The sequence below is a fragment of the Rhineura floridana genome, chromosome 2 (assembly GCF_030035675.1).
Source record: "Rhineura floridana isolate rRhiFlo1 chromosome 2, rRhiFlo1.hap2, whole genome shotgun sequence".
Taxonomy (NCBI): Eukaryota; Metazoa; Chordata; class Lepidosauria; order Squamata; family Rhineuridae; genus Rhineura; species Rhineura floridana.
Window position 1 is genome coordinate 145,993,780 of NC_084481.1, and position 17,091 is coordinate 146,010,870.

The window sequence follows — 17,091 nt, forward strand, 5'->3', positions numbered from 1 at the left end:
AAGTATGATAACCTCAGTTTCATCATTTTAGCTTCTAGTGACAGTTCTGGTTTAATTTGTTATAACACCCAATTATTGGTCTTTTTCATACATACATAAAATGTTGAAGTACTATCTTCCAACTACTCAAGAATGGGCTCCTGCTGGGAGGAAGGGCAGGATATAAATAAAATAATAAATAAGAAAGAAAGAAAGAAAGAAAGAAAGAAAGAAAGAAAGAAAGAAAGAAAGAAAGAAAGAAAGAAAGAATGCACAGGAGGCTTCCAGACAGGAATGGCTGAAGATAATCCATTCCATCCAAAAGTACTTCCAACTGCTGAGCCACAAATCTCTCAATCACCTTCCTGCAAAAGAGGGTATTTGTTACTAGGTAGTAGTTGTCCCAAACCAATGAGTCCGAGGTGGGCTTTTTCAGGAGTAGTCGGATCACTTCCTCTTTCAAAATGGGTGGAAACTCCCTCCTGCAAGGATGCAGTGATCACACCCTGGATTCACCTGGTCATATTTGCTCGGCAAGCTTTAATAAGCCAAGAGGGAACACGTTGCTGGCTGAATTGTTGCAGGCACCTGGTCCGTATCATTAGGCTGCATCAACTGAAACCGATCCCATTATGTTGCAGCAGATGTTTTGCGCAACGCCTCACTGGAGACTGCAGTGAATGTGGCATCAAGATTACTAAGAAGGCAAGCAACTTTACTCTCAATGTGCCTTACAAATAAATCACAGTGGGCTTTCAAAGGGTTTAAAACTCCATTTCCTGAAATAAATGTTAATAGACAATACAAAAAAGCTGTGCTGGACAGCTGCTTGAGGATGCAATGGAGGCAGAGAAGTGGGCCTTCCTTGTTGCCCTCATTGCCATGCAGTAAGCATGATTATGTGTTCTCACTTGTGTTTGGCTGGCTTTGTGGTGTCTTTCGCCAACTGTGCTCTAGCTGTCACCCAGCCTGTTTCATTGCTCATAGTTCTCTTGTATACCAATGTGCAATGTACACCAATGGGCTTTATCAGTAATAAAGTGGATACAAATTTAACCAAATAAAAAGCAAATAAAAGCACTAGCTTACTTTTTCTGGACATCCAAAGGCACTATAAGTACATGGTACTGGAGCAGTAGGGCAATCATTATCATAGTGATTAGGTAGCTGAAGGGGGGAAAAGAGATGACACTGTAATTTTCAGTTTACAGAGTGCAGATAGTGACAAATATAAGAATTAGTGATCAGTAGCCCACATATAGAGTAAATGTATAGGATGATATACAGCTAAGCCTGCAATCCAATACACACTTACCTGGGAGTAAGTCCCATTGAACCCAGTGGAGCTTACTTCTGTGTAGACATGTATTAGATTGCAGCCTGAGTCATACTCAGAGCAGACCCACTGAAGTCCACTGATTGCAATACTGTATGACTAACGTTGTATATCATTTCACACCACAACAGTATGATCTAATTGTACATTTAAAAAAGCTATTTTGGCCCACAAAGCTACATGCTGAGAAAAGCCATTTGCTCACTTACAGCATATACTACATGTTTATTTTATTTATTTAAAGATTTCTCAGATGTCCCTCAGCTGGAATTTCCAAGGCAGTTAACAAGCTATATAATGCAAAATGTCTTCTAAGGCTGCAATCCTGTATTCGCATCTGGGAGCAAGCTCCACTGAAATCAGTGGGGCTTACTTCTGAGTTGACATGCATAGATTTGGACTGTAAAAATCCTATAATGAACCAAAATTAATTAAAAAAAACAGCAGTGTACTGGGCATAGCAGTTTCACTACAGATGAGACTATTTGTTTTTGTAAGGTGATGGTAAATGCTATTAAGTTTTCTTGTTATTTGTCACTTGTATGTAGTGTTCTCTATTCTATTTTGTATTATACTCTGCCCATCAGTATTTCTACTCCTAGAGGGGCACACAAATGACGACAAACAATTAAAATAATAAAATTAATGCACCAGCACAAGTTAAACCACATTAAAACAACAGAAATAATAAAAGCACTAAAGCAGCAAAAAACCATGCAGCAGGGTGGAACCTGTTTTAGGCTCCAACTTATGGTGGGAATAGAAAGCAGGATTCAATTGGTGCTTAAAAGGTGCAGCATGAATCTTTAGAGTATTAGACTGAACTGAGGGCATGGGGGTGGGGGGTGGCAGCAGCATTTGGATTCCATTTCTGGCAGCAAAATGTTTCAGGCAAGCATTGCTTGTCAGCTGCCAGAAAGACAGAAGGAGCAGGCACAGGAGAATCTCCCCAGGGAACTATTCCAAGGTAGTCACCATGTTTTTTTTGTTTTTTTAAAGCCCTTTCTCGGGTAATCACCCACCTAATCTCAGATGGTGGGGCAGCTAGAGGACCTCAATGTACAGGGCCACATATGGTCATATATACACACATACACTAAAACCAAATTTTAGTGTACGTGTGTATATATGACCGTATGTCATACAGTCCAAGCCCTATGTAAGAAAATTCTCACAAGCCAGAGCCACAAGATATACAGACTTCTCACTGCTTCTTATCTCTACATAACATTATACCCCCTCCACATCCTACTATGCTTCTTGACCAATTTGAATCTTCCTGTGCTTCTTAGTGAAAACCAGGGGTGTAGCTGTTCGGGGTCTTGGGGGTCTTTTACTTTTTTGGGAGCAGGGTCCCTATGTCTCCAATATCCTATGAGCTAATGAGCAAGAAAGGGGAGTATTGGCCACTGAGAAGAGACTTCTAACATGCTTCCTTGTCCTTTCCTGCTGATTGGAGTCTACAATAGTGAAAGCAGGTAAGTCAGCCACTGAGAAAGCATTAACAAGGATCTCATTCTCAAACCTACATCTCTCTACAAAGCTCTGCATATAGGTCACATCAGATCCCAAGGATGCAATGCAGGTGCTGGATTGGGAGCTCCAGGGTGTAATGGGCTGGATGTGGGTGAACAAGCTGAAATAAAATATGGACGAGGTATTGTTGGTGAGCAGAAATGCTAACAGGGATTGGGGTTGTTGGCCCACTCTGGATGGGGCTGCACTCCCTTTGAAGGAGTGGTTCTGCAGTCTGGGAGTCCTCCTGGATCCAACCTTGCTGCTAGAAGATCAGGTGGAAGTGGTGGCCAGGAGGGCTTTCGCTCACCTTCAGCTGTTGCACCAGCAGCGGCGCTATCATGGACGCTCAGATCTGACTGCCCTCACCCATGTCTCAGTCACCTTGCATTTGGATTCCTGTAATGCATTCTATGTTGGGCTGCCTTTGAAGATTTCTCGAAAGCTTCTGTTGCTTCAAAAGGCAGCTGCCAGGATGTTAATTAGAAAGATCCACTTTGAGCACATTATGCCTGTGCTAAAAGAGCTACATTGGCTCCCAGTTTGATTCTGAGTACAATTCAAGGTGCTGGTTTTGAGCTTTAAAGCCCTAAATGGTTTGGGACCAAGGTATCTGTCTACCCACCTGCCCCTGATTAGTCATGCCCATCACACAAGAGACAGGGAAGAGGGTCTATTGCAAGTGCCTACCATATCTGAAGCCTGACTGGTGAATACTCACAACAGAGCCTTCTCTGTCATGGTCCCTAGAGTATGGAATGTCCTCCCCCTATAAGATCTTCCCATTTTTAGATGGCTGCTGAAGACCCATCTTTTTATTCAAGCATTTGGTTAAATATCTACCCCTACATACTTGAAGGGTTTTAAGGATTTGTTTATGTATGGTTATTTGCATGTTTCTGTATTTTTAAATTTCTGTATGGTTTTATGTATGTTTTGTATTTTTAAATCTATGTAATCTGCCTCAGGACCCACATTCCGGGTGAGAGGTGAACAACAAAAATAAATTTGTTATTAAATTTAAACTATTAACCCGGCAGTAAAAATGGTGAGGGGCATGGCTGTGACTATAATGAAGGGATCCTGCACTTCTGAATTCACAGCTACACTACTGGAAAACCGCTTCACCCACAAACTTTAGATATCAGTAGATTTGGGATAACTCAGAGGTTTGCAGATGCACAAAAAATGGTCATCAACTCTCCAAAACAGCTCCATAACAACTCAAATTAAAAACTCAACCCAGTCTGCTTCTGTTTTGGAATTGCTTTTTAATATGCTTTTAAACTTTTTAAAAAACAGTATGTTTAATTTTTTTAAAAAAAGTCTTCAAAATGTTAAAAAATGTTTTAAAACTTGTTTTGTTTTAATGTATTTCAATGTCTGTTTTGATGATGTTTTAAAGTGTTTTTAGTTCTTTTGTTTGCTGCCTTGGGCTCCTGCTGGGAGGAAGGGCGGGATATAAACCAAATAATAAATAAATAAAATAAACAGCACAACATGTGAACAACAAAGGAAAAAATGACAGTACAGTGGTGAGGGGGAATAAAATGGAGTGGCTTGAAAAGGAGGGCAGAGAAACTTAGATGTATCTAAGGGTAGAAAAGAACCACCACGCTGTCTGGATAGATCACTTCCTGGTTCACATCAAGAATCTGTTTTTAAATGCTCCCAGGAAGTTGTCCATACCTCCCCCAAAACCCCTCAAAATGGTGACTGGAGGGCAGGGAGGAGCAATTGAAAAACAATCAAATACTCCAATGAGAATTGAGTTTTTCAGTGGACATGGAATACTGATTGTTGTATGTGCAGAGGAAATCTACGGACAAAGGCAGAATGGAGTGGCTGGAACCCTGAGCAAAAGCCCTTCACACTACAACATTTTGTTGCAGGACTCCACATATAAATAGAAATTGCTATATGTACGAATGACCAAATCTACATTGCTATCAGACTACAGGGATAGGGTAGAAAGATTCTTACCTGTTCTCTGATTAGTACTGTATTGCAGTATTCACAGGAGACATTTGCTAAAAGGCACATCTGGTCATGAACCTTCATTTTAGTGAAAGCAAAAAGTAAACAAGAATTTATTGCAGTGAAAGGGGATTTATATATCTTAAGTATAGCTTGACATAATGCCAGTTAGGATGTGACTCTTCTCTCTCAAAATCCCATTTTTCCATTAGAGAAAAAAACAATACCAATGGGCGACTTTGAGAACATTTCACAAAACAGCACTAAAAGCGCACACTCTAACCTAGTCATCAGACCTTTGTAAAATGTGGTTAAATTATGTTAAGAACAACAGGTACTTGGTGTTTCAAGTCTATGCTTAAGTAAAACTTTCTGAGAAAGTTATTTAAATCACTTGTCAAGCATAACCCCAAAATACATTGAATCAGAAATGGCTAGTCTGTTTTCTTGGTAGCCACCACACAGTGGTCCAGACCTCTATTTTGCTATACAAGCTTCTGTCCTCATGAATGATTTAAGCCTGTAAGAATGGTGGTACAATCCAACAAGGACAGAATTGTCCCTAATCATAATTAGGGACATGCACTCCATCTAAGCTATGCGGGAGGGGGGGAATATTACATGGGAAGTACAAAACAAAGATTTTAAATATTTGTTAAGAACTTTAAAAAAATCTTACAAAGGAAAGTAGCGGTGAATTTTTATCACACACTGATGAACGTTTTGTTCTAGTGATCTACTGGTCAAATCTGGCCCCACAAAATTCAATCAAAGTGTGACAGAAGTTCCCACCATTTCCCTTTTTAAGAAAAAAAAAGTAAGTTGAGAGAAAGGGCACGGCAAAAATGAAAGTTCAAAATTTGAAGTAAAAACCTTGAAGTCCAGAAGTGAGGCTCAATTTAAATGAAGAGGACAAAGTGCTTGAAAGAAGGGATTGGGAGATGAGCCTTTATTCTTTTTACAGAAGGAAGAATAAAAATTGGAGATTTATATATAAACATAACAATCCAGTTGTTTTCGGGGGATTCATAATAAAAATATATATTTTTGTGATTTTTTGTGAATATCATTCAGGAGAACATTCTGTTCCAATAACTGTAAATACTGATATTATATCTTATCAGATAACATAGAAAGAAAAGTGACTTCTATCGTTTTTAAATATCACTTCATTAAAAAACCAAACATAAGTATCCTGATTAAGTTGCATGTTTTGAAACATACCTCTTTTTCTTCATAAGGCATACACGTGGCACAGTTTGGACACGAGACGTGTCGCCGTGGACATTCTTGTTTCATGTGATCTTGCAGCTGATTCTTCTGGAAAATGCCTTGGCACTGGGGACATTTCTCTGAAGCAAAGCCACAATGTAGCTGATGGTCCTGTGGAACATACAATGGTACGAGAAACAAAACAAAAAATGAGGTCAAGTAATTATTTCCCCTACAAATAAATTTAAATAAAAGGATTATTTTATCCTAAGGATTATCTACACACTGCAGATAATGGCAGTCCAAATCCATCTGAGGGAAGCATGTACTGATCTGACACTTGTCAATTTCTCCCATGGTTTGGGGTGCAAGAGAACTCTAAGGGGAGCAAAAATGTGAGTATGTTCAAGTTGCATTAAGACAGGCTTGTAAATGGTTATGGGGAAATCAAGCGATTCCAGATGACCAGACTGGGAAACTTTATAAACTGAAGAGAAAAAGGTTCCTCCTCACCCCCACCCCACAAAAAACCTGTCTTTTCAGGGAAGCTACAAAGAACTTACAAAGGATAAGTAGATAAGCTGGCTAGCAACTTTTCTGGATTTTATGTTTTGCAAAGTTGTAATGACGCTAGGCAGACTGAGGTGGCTGCCTCAGACAGCTAATTTTGAGGGTCATGAAAGGGCAGCAAATTGTTAGTTATTTAATTTATTGTTGTGTTTTACTGTCAGGGAACAGAGATTAATAATTATATTAGTTTGGTCCATAACTATCTCCACTATAAGTCAAGGGCTGCCTCATAGCATCACAGATGTACACGAAAATACTATGTAGGAAACTACAGGTAACTGCAACTTCTCAATATCCATACAAACAGTGATCTGCAGAAAGCGCATTTGTCTTTACATTTGGAATGGTCCACAAATCTGTTTATTTCATTTTAAGAGAGACTTTAAAAACCAACAATAAACTTAACATGCAACAGTGTAGCACAGGTAGAAGCTTGCAGGAACTATCCTACATAATACAAATGGGGGCAGAGTCTTCACACACCTCTCAAACTCTCTTCACTCTTTTATTCTGATATTACTAGAGGGAAATGTGTGATCAACTAATCCTTGAAAAATGATGTAACCTGCTTTCAGCAGCCACTCCTTATCCATTCCTTCCAAAAGGCTGCTGGATGTCAAAACTTTACTGGACCACAGGTGTAGCAATGATTATGACTACTATCTCAAAATAGGAAATGGGAATAAGGGGTCCCTGTGTGTTGCTCCTAAAAGGCTTGCACAGTATGCCTTGCTGACACTGCTCAGGATTTGACAGCAATTCTGGAAAAATAATCTTTAAAGTCCACCTCTAAATGCCTTAGTTCCATCTTCTGATTACAGCCCTTGTTGGGACATTTCACCATCAGTGAGAGGATTTCCCGCTTCGCAAAATTGTCAGGAAAGAGTTGTTTTTCAAGTAAAGTTTCATTGTCGACTGGACATTTATGACCGGCATCTCTATCAAGAACAATATATATCAAACACAGAAAACAGAATATTCAGTGTATATTTATAAACACAAATTCTATATTTTATTTATTTCTATAGTTTTTAATTCTTGTTGGTTTTTATGTTGCAATACTGTTTTATGATCTGTATTATATTTTATATTCTTGTTTCTGTACAGCACTCAGGTATTCTCTGAATATAGAAGAGTTTACAAATCTGTAATAAGTACAATTATAAATAAATACATTAATTCTACTAGCAGTAATTGTATGCTTGGAGACTAGCTTGGATCCTGCTGTAGCCCCTCCCCCCCATGCCCACCCCACCCAATTCCAGTGGTTAGGAGCAGTTTTTTTTGGGGGGGAGGCAGTGAACTGCTATGAGGAGGAGCAGCCAGAAAGGCTCCATTGCGCAGGGGGAGTCCTGCTCACATTTTCCTCGATCCAACTGACTGAAGGCATCTGTGGCTGAGACAAGATATCATAAGACCCCATTCTCAAGCTGTATCACATAGTGTGGATTACCAGTCAAGGGAAATACCAGTTCTTCCATGAACAAGGTGCCCTACTCACCCCAAGTCACTTTTATTCCTTCTCTACCACAAATGAAGTAGAAAAACTCAACAACATTTAAGGACAGAGTTGACAGAGAACCAGGAATTTGGGGCTGGATAGAACACTGTCGTCTTTGTTCCTTGATATGGTCTTATACCCACTGTTTTGAGCTATTCAGATCAGTTTTCTATACATGGTCTTCTTGTGTAGCTGGACGACTGGAACGGTGTGGACAGAACTTCATACACAACTCTATATGCAGTGCACACTGGACAGTGCACACAATTCTATATGACTACTTTGAATAGGAAAGTAACCAGTTATGACCACCAAATCACCCTAAATAGCCTCTATGTTTAGGTTTTAGTCTACTAAATTCATAGCAACATTCAGACAGGATGAAATATTGGACTATTGCTTTTCAGTTGAGGGGGGAGGAAATGAAGCTTACATTCAAGGTTCAGTTAGACAGCACCAGTCTACAGCACTGCATCTAGAAGGAAGCAGACTTTATTTTGAACCTCAAGAGGAACTTGTTAAATGTTTTTACTTTTTTCAATGGAATAGGGACTATGAGTCGGATATTACTATTGAGGAAGTGGAAAAACAAAGCAGTCAAGAACGTTTCTGAACTCACAAAATCTGTTACAAACATCCGGTTTATAATGTAGGTGAGAGAGCTGTGGGACCACAGTTTCCATAATAGCAAGTCAATTTCCAGTTGCAAAATTCATATTGTAACTTATGTTCAATTCATAATCTACATAAAAATATTCAAATGTTAAGTTTAGTAAGCAGATATTAGGACTGCTTATTATTATTTAAAAGATCCTCTGTGGCGCAGAGTGGTAAGTGGGGGTAACGCAGCCGAAGCTCTGCTCACGGCCGGAGTTCGATTCCAACGGATGGAGGAAGTCGAATCTCCAGTAAAAGGGGTCGAGGTCCACTCAGCCTTCCATCCATCCGTGGTCGGTAAAATGAGTACCCGGCATACGCTGGGGGGTAAAGAAAGGCCGGGGAAGGAACTGGCAAAACCCACCCCATATATACGGTCTGCCTTGTAAACGTCTCAAGACGTCACCCTAAGAGTCGCAAACGACTCGCACTGTAAGTGCGGGGACACCTTTACCTTTTATTATTATTTAACTGGTAATAAAAAAAATCATAACAATGGGAAGTATCCATTTATTTTAACACAAGCAAAATGGCTTCATTATGCTGGATAAGATGCATGTGGACGGACAACTTTTTTATTGCAAGGACCTGTGGGGTGCACAGACATTCATTAAGTTGCATTTTACTCATGCAGTGCAGCTTTTACAGGGGTTCTTGTCCCTCAAGCATGCCAGTTATATACAAGGAAGTAAAATGGCGTATCATTGGGACGGGGTTAAGTTTGTCCGCTCTGAGGGGCAGGTTTTACTTCCTCTCATTTAAGACTGGAAAGAATGTGTTTGGCCACAGCATGGAGAAGTTCATCAGGAGGGCTTTAAACTGAATCCTAAGGGGGAGGGAGACATCAATTTGGTGGTAATGACTGATGAAGGCTTGTGCACAGTAAAGGAACAGAAAGATTGCCTGTAACAGGGACCAGTGACAGTCCTCAGAAGAATGTAGTAAGGAAGCCAAGCCATAAATCACATGGTCTTCGATGTCTGTATACTAATGCGCAGAGCATGGGAAACAAACAGGACGACTTGAACTCTTAATACAGGAGGATAATTGCAACTTGATAGGTATAACTGAAACTTGGTGGGATGACTCCCATGACTCGAATACAGCAATTGAAGGATATAACTTGTTCAAAAAGAACAGAAGGAATAAAAAGGAGGTGGAGTCGTGCTATATGTTAAAAATATATATCCCTGCACAGAAATACAGGAGGATGAGCTTGGTAGCTCCACTGAGAGTATCTGGATTAAAATTAATGGGGCAAGTAATAAAAAGAATGTGGTGCTTGGAGTCTATTACCAACCACACAATCAAGGAGAAGATGAGAATGTAACTTTTGAAAAGCAAATTGCCAATGTTTCGAGGAGGCATGATGTAGTAGTAATGGGGGATTTCAATTATCCCGATATCTGTTGGGAGACAAATTCTGCCAAACACAGCCCCTCCAAGAAATTTCTGACTTGTGTTGGAGATAACTTTCTCCAACAGAAAGTGGAGGAAACAACTGGAGGATCAGCTATCCTGGACTTGATTCTTACCAATAGAGATGATTTGGTGGATGAAGTGGCAGTTATGGGAACTCTGGGGGAAAGTGACCACACCATACTTGAATTCTTGATTTTAACAGAAGGAAAAGCTGAGAGTAGCCATACGCACACCCTGGACTTCAGGAAAACTGATCTTAATAAACTCAGAACAATTGTAAGTATGGTTCCATGGCAAGCCACCCTAATGAGAAAAGGAGTCCAAGATGGGTGGGAGTTTCTAAAAAAGGAAATTCTGAAAGCGCAATGGCAAACAATTCCAACAAGGAAAAAAGGGGGGAAACAACAGAAGAAGCCAATGCGGCTTCACAAAAAGCTCAGAGATGACCTGAAAACAAAAAAGGACACATACAGGAAGTGGAAAGAAGGCCAGGCCACAATGGAAGAGTACAGGTAGGTATCACGGAATTGCAGGGATGGTGTCAGGAAGGCTAAAGCTGAGAATGAGCTGAGGTTAGCGAGGGATACTAAAAGCAACAAAAAAGCTTTCTTCAGGTATGTCCATAATAAAAGACAGAGAAAAGAAATGGTGGCACAGCTACTCAATGAGGATGGCAAAATGATAATAGATGACAAAGAGAAGGCAGAAGTCCTCAATTCCTACTTTGGCTCAGTCTTCTCCCAAAAAAGGATCTGTGACCCTCCAGGAAAACATGAAGTAGAAGGGGCAGGATTGGAGCTTGAGATTGATAGACAAATGGTCAAGGAGTACCTAATCACTTTGAACAAGTTCAAATCGGCAGGGCCGGATAAACTGCATCCTAGAGTATTGAAGGAACTGGCTGAAGAACTCTCAGAACCACTGTCTATTATCTTTGTGAAATCATGGAGGACTGGTGAAGTGCTGGATGACTGGAGGAGAGCTAATATTGTCTCTATCTTCAAAAAGGGCAAAAAGGAGGAACCGGGGAACTACAGACCAGTCAGCCTAACATTAATCCCTGGAAAAACTCTGGAGCAGATTATAAATTAGTCAATCTGTAAGCACCTTGAAAACAATGCAGTGATTACTAGGAGCCAACATGGATTTATGAAGAACAAATCCTGCCAAACTAATCTTATCTCATTTTTTGACCAGGTAACCTCCCTTGTAGACTGTGGGAATGCTGTGGACATAATATACCTCGACTTCAGCAAAGCTTCTGACAAAGTGCCCCATGATATTCTTATTAGCAACCTAGTTAAATGTGGGCTGGATGGAACAACTATCAGGTGGATCCACAGTTGGCTCCAGAATTGTACTCAGCTTATCAATGGTTCCTTCTCAAACTGGGTAACAAGTGGGGTAACACAGGGCTCAGTCCTGGGCCCCATGCTCTTCAACATTTTTATTAATGACTTGGATGAGGAGGTACAGAGCATGCTTATCAAATTTGCAGATGATACAAAATTTGGGGGCATAGCTAATACTGTGGAAGACAGAAACAAAATTCAAAGGGACCTTGATAGGCTGGAGCATTGGGCTGAAAACAACAGAATGAAATTCAACAGGGATAAATGCAAAGTTCTACACTTAGGAAAAAGAAACCAAATGCACAGTTATAAGATGGGGGATATTTGGCCCAGCAATATGACATGTGAGAAGAATCTTGGAATTGTTGTTGATCGCAAGCTGAATATGAGCCAACAGTGTGATGTGGCTGCAAAAAAGGCAAATGCTATATTAGGCTGCATTAACAGAAGTATAGTTTCCAAATTGTGTGAAGTATTAGTTCCCCTCTATTCAGCACTGGTTATGTTCACCGCCCAGAGAGCTATCGCTAGTCGGGCGGTATATAAATTTAATAAATAATAATAATAATTAGGCCTCATCTTGAATACTGAGTCCAGTTCTGGTCTCTGCACTTCAAGAAGGATGCAGACAAAGTGGAACAGGTTCAGAGGAGGGCAACAAGGATGATCAGGGGACTGGAAACAAAGCCCTATGAGGAGAGGCTGAAAGAACTGGGCATGTTTAGCCTGGAGAAGAGAAGACTGAGGGGAGATATGATAGCACTCTTCAAGTACATGAAAGATTGTCACACAGAGGAGGGCCAGGATATCTTCTCAGTTATCCCAGAGTGGAGGACACAGAATAATGGGCTCAAGTTGCAGGAAGACAGATTTCGACTGGACACCAGGAAAAACTTCCTGTTAGAGCCATACGACAATGGAATCAATTACCTAGAGAGGTAGTGGGTTCTCAGACACTGAAGGCATTCAAGAGGCAGCTGGACAGCCATCTGTCAGGAATGCTTTGATTTGGATTCCTGCATTGCGTAGGGGGCTGGACTTGATGGCCTTATAGGCCCCTTCCAACTCTACTATTCTATGATAAATTACAATCAGTTAAGTGGATGCAAAGGCTACAACATGCAATGGGAAATATTAAAAATGGAGCTAGTCCCCATATGGCAGGGAACCTTCTGTCCACAGGTTTAATTAGGGTAGGGGTGGGTAACCTCTTCTGGCTAGTGGGCCAGATTTTAATCTCTTCACACCAAGAAGGCCTGTCAATCACCTGACATCATAGTGGTATGAGGTGATGCTGTGCTTTGAAGCCTTGATTATTAGGACTTCACAGTGCAGTGCAGGGCTGTTTGAAAGCCCTTTACAAGCAGCTCCACACTGCTCCTTAAACCTCCAGTTTCTGCAGGTTCAAAGAGCAGCACTGGGAGGGAAATGTGGCTTCCGTTCAATGGAAACTGTTTCCCCCTCCTTGAGCAAGATGGGCAGGTGGGAGTGTGCCTTACTCCAGCAAAGGAACAATTGGGAGCTCACTTTAAGCTCCTGATTGTTCCTTTGAAGCCCCACTCTTACCTGCCCCACATCTGACATCAGGTGTAGGGCAGGGGGTGTGTGGTTTTCCCCAAATGGGGAAGTGTCAAAGTGACCCACTGAGGGTTGGCTACTTCTCGATGTGGCCCTCCAGCCAGAAGAACTTCCCCACCCCTGGCTTAGACCAACCTTCTGTATGAGCTGCATTCAATCTTGTCCCCTTGCTGTTTAATGTTTTCATGAACTGCTGGGAGATGACTTCCAGCCACAGCCAACACTAGAGCATCTTTTTTTTTTACAATAATTTTTATTCAAATTTTCATAAAACATACAAAACAAAATCATAAAACATTCAAAGACAAAAAACAAAACAAAACAAAAATGATTAAACAAAAAAATAAAATGTTGACTTCCCATTTGTCACAGATCAAATCAGTTATAGGTCTACAATATATAACAATCCTATCTCTTAAATTATATTATAAAATCACTTTCCTCCAGTAGTTATCTTAATTAATCATCAAATCTCATAAACATTACTTTATTCTTTCCACAAAAAGTCAAAGAGAGGTTTCAATTCTTTAAGAAATATATCTATCAATTTTTCTCCAAATAAACATGTCGATTAATCCATCTCGTTAATAATAATAATAATCTTATTGTCATAACCATAGTCCAAATAAACATATCGATTAATCCATCTCATCAAAATCTGTTAGGTCCAATAATTTCAATAGCCATTATTCCATTATCCCTATTAATTCCATCTTCCATCTTCAATAGTCCTGTTAAGTCCAGTAATTTCAGTGTCCAATCTTCCATTATCAGTATTCCATAATAATCTTGCTGTCATAGCCATAGTCATATAATAAGAGTCTGATGGGAATTTCCTCTATCCCAAATATTTTCTTGCCATCAATTCTGAATAAGTTGCTGAAATATTGTTGTAAAGTCATATCTCTGTTCTTCTTTTTTACAGAATGCACTGGCTCATCTCTTGAGAGTTTTTCCATTGTCACATGGCTGCAGTTAATTCCATAGATTTTCTCTATATCAAGCTCCATCACATCATTCCAGTCCAGAAGATTATCCAAGCCATTGATAACTTTATCTCTAATATCTTCATTAATTTCTTCAGAGATAACGTTAAATTCCAAACAGTAGATTTTATTTCTAATATCCATAAACTCCAGATCTTTTTCCAATTCCACATTTGTTCCAATCTCCAGGGCTTGTATCTTCCCTTTATTTTTTCTTTTCTCATCTCTGATCTCATTCTCCTCTCTCACAGGATCCCCTATTTCTTTAAGCTCCTGCGTCATTTTGCTCAGTTCCATTTTCAGCTCCTTACTGCCCTGTCGCAGGGTTTGTTTCGTTATCTCAATCTCATCCATTATTTTCTGAAACCCAACACTAGAGCATCTGAGGTCAAAGCTAGGAGTGCTTTTGAACACCTCTGGTTGGTGCCACGATGCCTTAGTTACATCGTGTTTTGGTTACTGTGATGTGCTTTATACAGGACTGCGTTTGAAGGGGACTAGCAAACTAAACCAGTTCAGAATGCTACAACCACGCTGATAAAATGGGTTGCATATAGGAAGCATGTGACTCTATTACTGCACTGGCTTCAAATTTGTTTCTGGGTCCAAATCAAAGTGCTGACAATGATCTTTAAAGCACTTCACAGTTTGGGACTAGGGTATCTGAAGGGCCACCTTCTTCTGTACAAACTTATTAAGATTGTTGTTAGATGCCCTTCTGCATGTTCCATCATCCCCAGATATATGCTTAGATGGAACAGGGAGAGGGCCCTTTCAGTGGCAACACTATAGATATCATTTTGGGCAAAGCAAATATATTTCAGCTTTAAGAAACAGAAAGCTTCCCACGCCTACAGGATTCCAAGGGAAACCTTCTAGCTCCTTATTTAACAACTGAAAACTAATCATAGAATCATAGGAAGAGGCTATAATAATCTTTTGTATGGATAGTTTCTAATACCAAACAAAGAGCTAGCATACTGACAACATATATAGTAAATAATTTTAAAAGAGACAAGAACCAAAACCAAAACAACACAAAAACACATACACAGAACTGTCAAGGCACCCAAGGAAACTAATTGGAAGAAGCCAATTTTGACTTCTTTTATGATATGTTGGTTATAAATACTTGCGAAGTGGCTAGGATAACATAACAAGACTTTTGAAGGAGACAGCTTGGAGCTTTACTGCAAGGTTCACGGCTGCCATTCCCTTGATACTTTTAGCTTTATTAAAAGGACAAAAAAAATCAGTTTTAACTTGTAGATATTTACACTGGAAATCTGTGGCAGAGACATCAGCGTAAGGCATGTTATCTTCCTACCAGCTGTGCAACTTAATCCATCAGTTCTTAGACCTTACATTTCCCCTGAAATCCTAAATCTACTGGATGCTTACTCTTCCTTAAAACTGCAATCCATCTGCTGTGCCTAAAGTAGTATCTGTAGCATACATGAAAAAAACTGACCAAATTATGCTCTGGAGATGGGCTATAAACTCAGTTACTTTGTTCAGTTCTGACAAGCATACGTAATCACTAACCCAGTATTCTCTGAAATATTTCCATTAGTGCAATAGTGAGCACTATGATTTGCTCTTACTTTCAGTTAATGAAACTAACTTTTGCTACCATTGGAAGTGTACCACCCTAGATTAGGTTCCCCACAAACCCTCCTTTACCTTATGGATTTGACAATGCAAGCTTTGCAGAAACGGTGTCCACATGGTGTCTGCACGGCTTCCCGCAGAGCCATTAAACAGATTGGGCACTCGTATTTACTTTCCAATGGAGGGTCAAATTCCACATCATAGCCCTGGGTTTCCTCCATGAAAGAGTTTGAAAGTGTTCCACCAGTGCCATTGCTGAAGTTGGCATTGAGGCTTTCCTCTTTGGCTCCAGTGCTGCAACCACTAGCCATGGCTGCACAGCAGCCACTCTCTTGATCACTGGTTTCAAAGCTGTTGTCACTATGTAGCAGACTCATAGTAACTGGTAGGGTGCCAGAGGGTATGCTGCAGGCAAGAGAAAGAGAAAAAAATGAATGCCAAGGGTTACACTTCCAGCAACGTACTTCACTGCTACGTTGTGACAATTTGCTTGTTCTAAAACTCACATCTTGCTTTTTCCTCTGTACTAGCTTTTTGTAACATTTTCTACTGCTCCATGAAATGACTATTCAGCTTCTTTTACAATGGGAAAACAACCTGTTCAATCTCTAGTTGTTTCAAGTGACTGAAATCCCAGTACTGCATTCTGTTTCATTTTCCAATTCTACTTCCATGTTTTCAGGATGGCTAAAAGTGTTACTTCCTCAAAGCGGTAGCATCTTCCCAGTTGCTTTCACAATCACGTAAGAGTAGCTTTTCAAGCTGTCTCATCTTTTCTACAGGAAAATCTCTAGACCAGTGGTTCCCAACTTTTGTGAGTACGGGACCCCCTTTTATAAGCTGAAAAAAGTCTGTGACCCCCTCCCCCCAGGGAGGCAGGCTGGCTGCCAGGAAGGAAGGGGGAAAGCAGCCTTTCCTTGCAGCCTTGCTTCTTTTTGCTTCAGAAAAAGCCCTCTCCTCTCACTCTAAGTAAGGGCGCTGTCAGTAGTGGCAATGCAAGGAGACGGGAATCAGTGATAGTAATCCCTTTTTCTTCCTGGTAGCCCCACCTTCAGCCTCCTTTGGCATCTGCCATGTATTTTATAGGCAGATGCCTGCCCTTGGTGCACCTGAAAGACGCTCTGGCGCTTCAGCAAAAGGCCTCCCCTCTCGTCTGGAGCAAGGGGGAAGGTGTCATCTGCAGCGGCAGTGGAAAGTAGCCAGTGTCCAGGGCGTGAAGACTTTTAAAAAAAAAAAAATCATTTCTTTACTGTTCGCGGCCACCTCTGGATTACTTCCCAGGCCGCAGGTTAGGAACCACTGCTCTAGACCAGCCTTTCCCAACCAGTGTGCCTCCAGATGTTGTTGGACCACAACTCCCATCAGCCTCAGCCAGCATTGCCAATGGTCAGGAAG

The 17,091-nt window shown here is 40.5% G+C and overlaps 1 protein-coding gene across 4 annotated transcripts in view; it reads right to left on the bottom strand.

Annotated features, from left to right (window-relative positions):
* The window catches only part of TRAF6 (TNF receptor associated factor 6), a 36,320-nt gene that overhangs the window by 4,876 nt on the left and 14,353 nt on the right, over nt 1-17,091 (bottom strand). For all 4 annotated transcript variants that reach the window (XM_061610808.1, XM_061610806.1, XM_061610807.1 and 1 more), the window contains 5 exons: nt 15,769-16,101; nt 7,377-7,527; nt 6,032-6,190; nt 4,814-4,885; nt 1,069-1,146 (listed from right to left, as the gene is read on the bottom strand). In XM_061610808.1, the coding sequence (XP_061466792.1) occupies nt 1,069-1,146; nt 4,814-4,885; nt 6,032-6,190; nt 7,377-7,527; nt 15,769-16,073 (765 nt within the window). In that variant the 5' untranslated portion in view covers nt 16,074-16,101. The remainder of the gene's footprint in view (nt 1-1,068; nt 1,147-4,813; nt 4,886-6,031; nt 6,191-7,376; nt 7,528-15,768; nt 16,102-17,091) is intronic.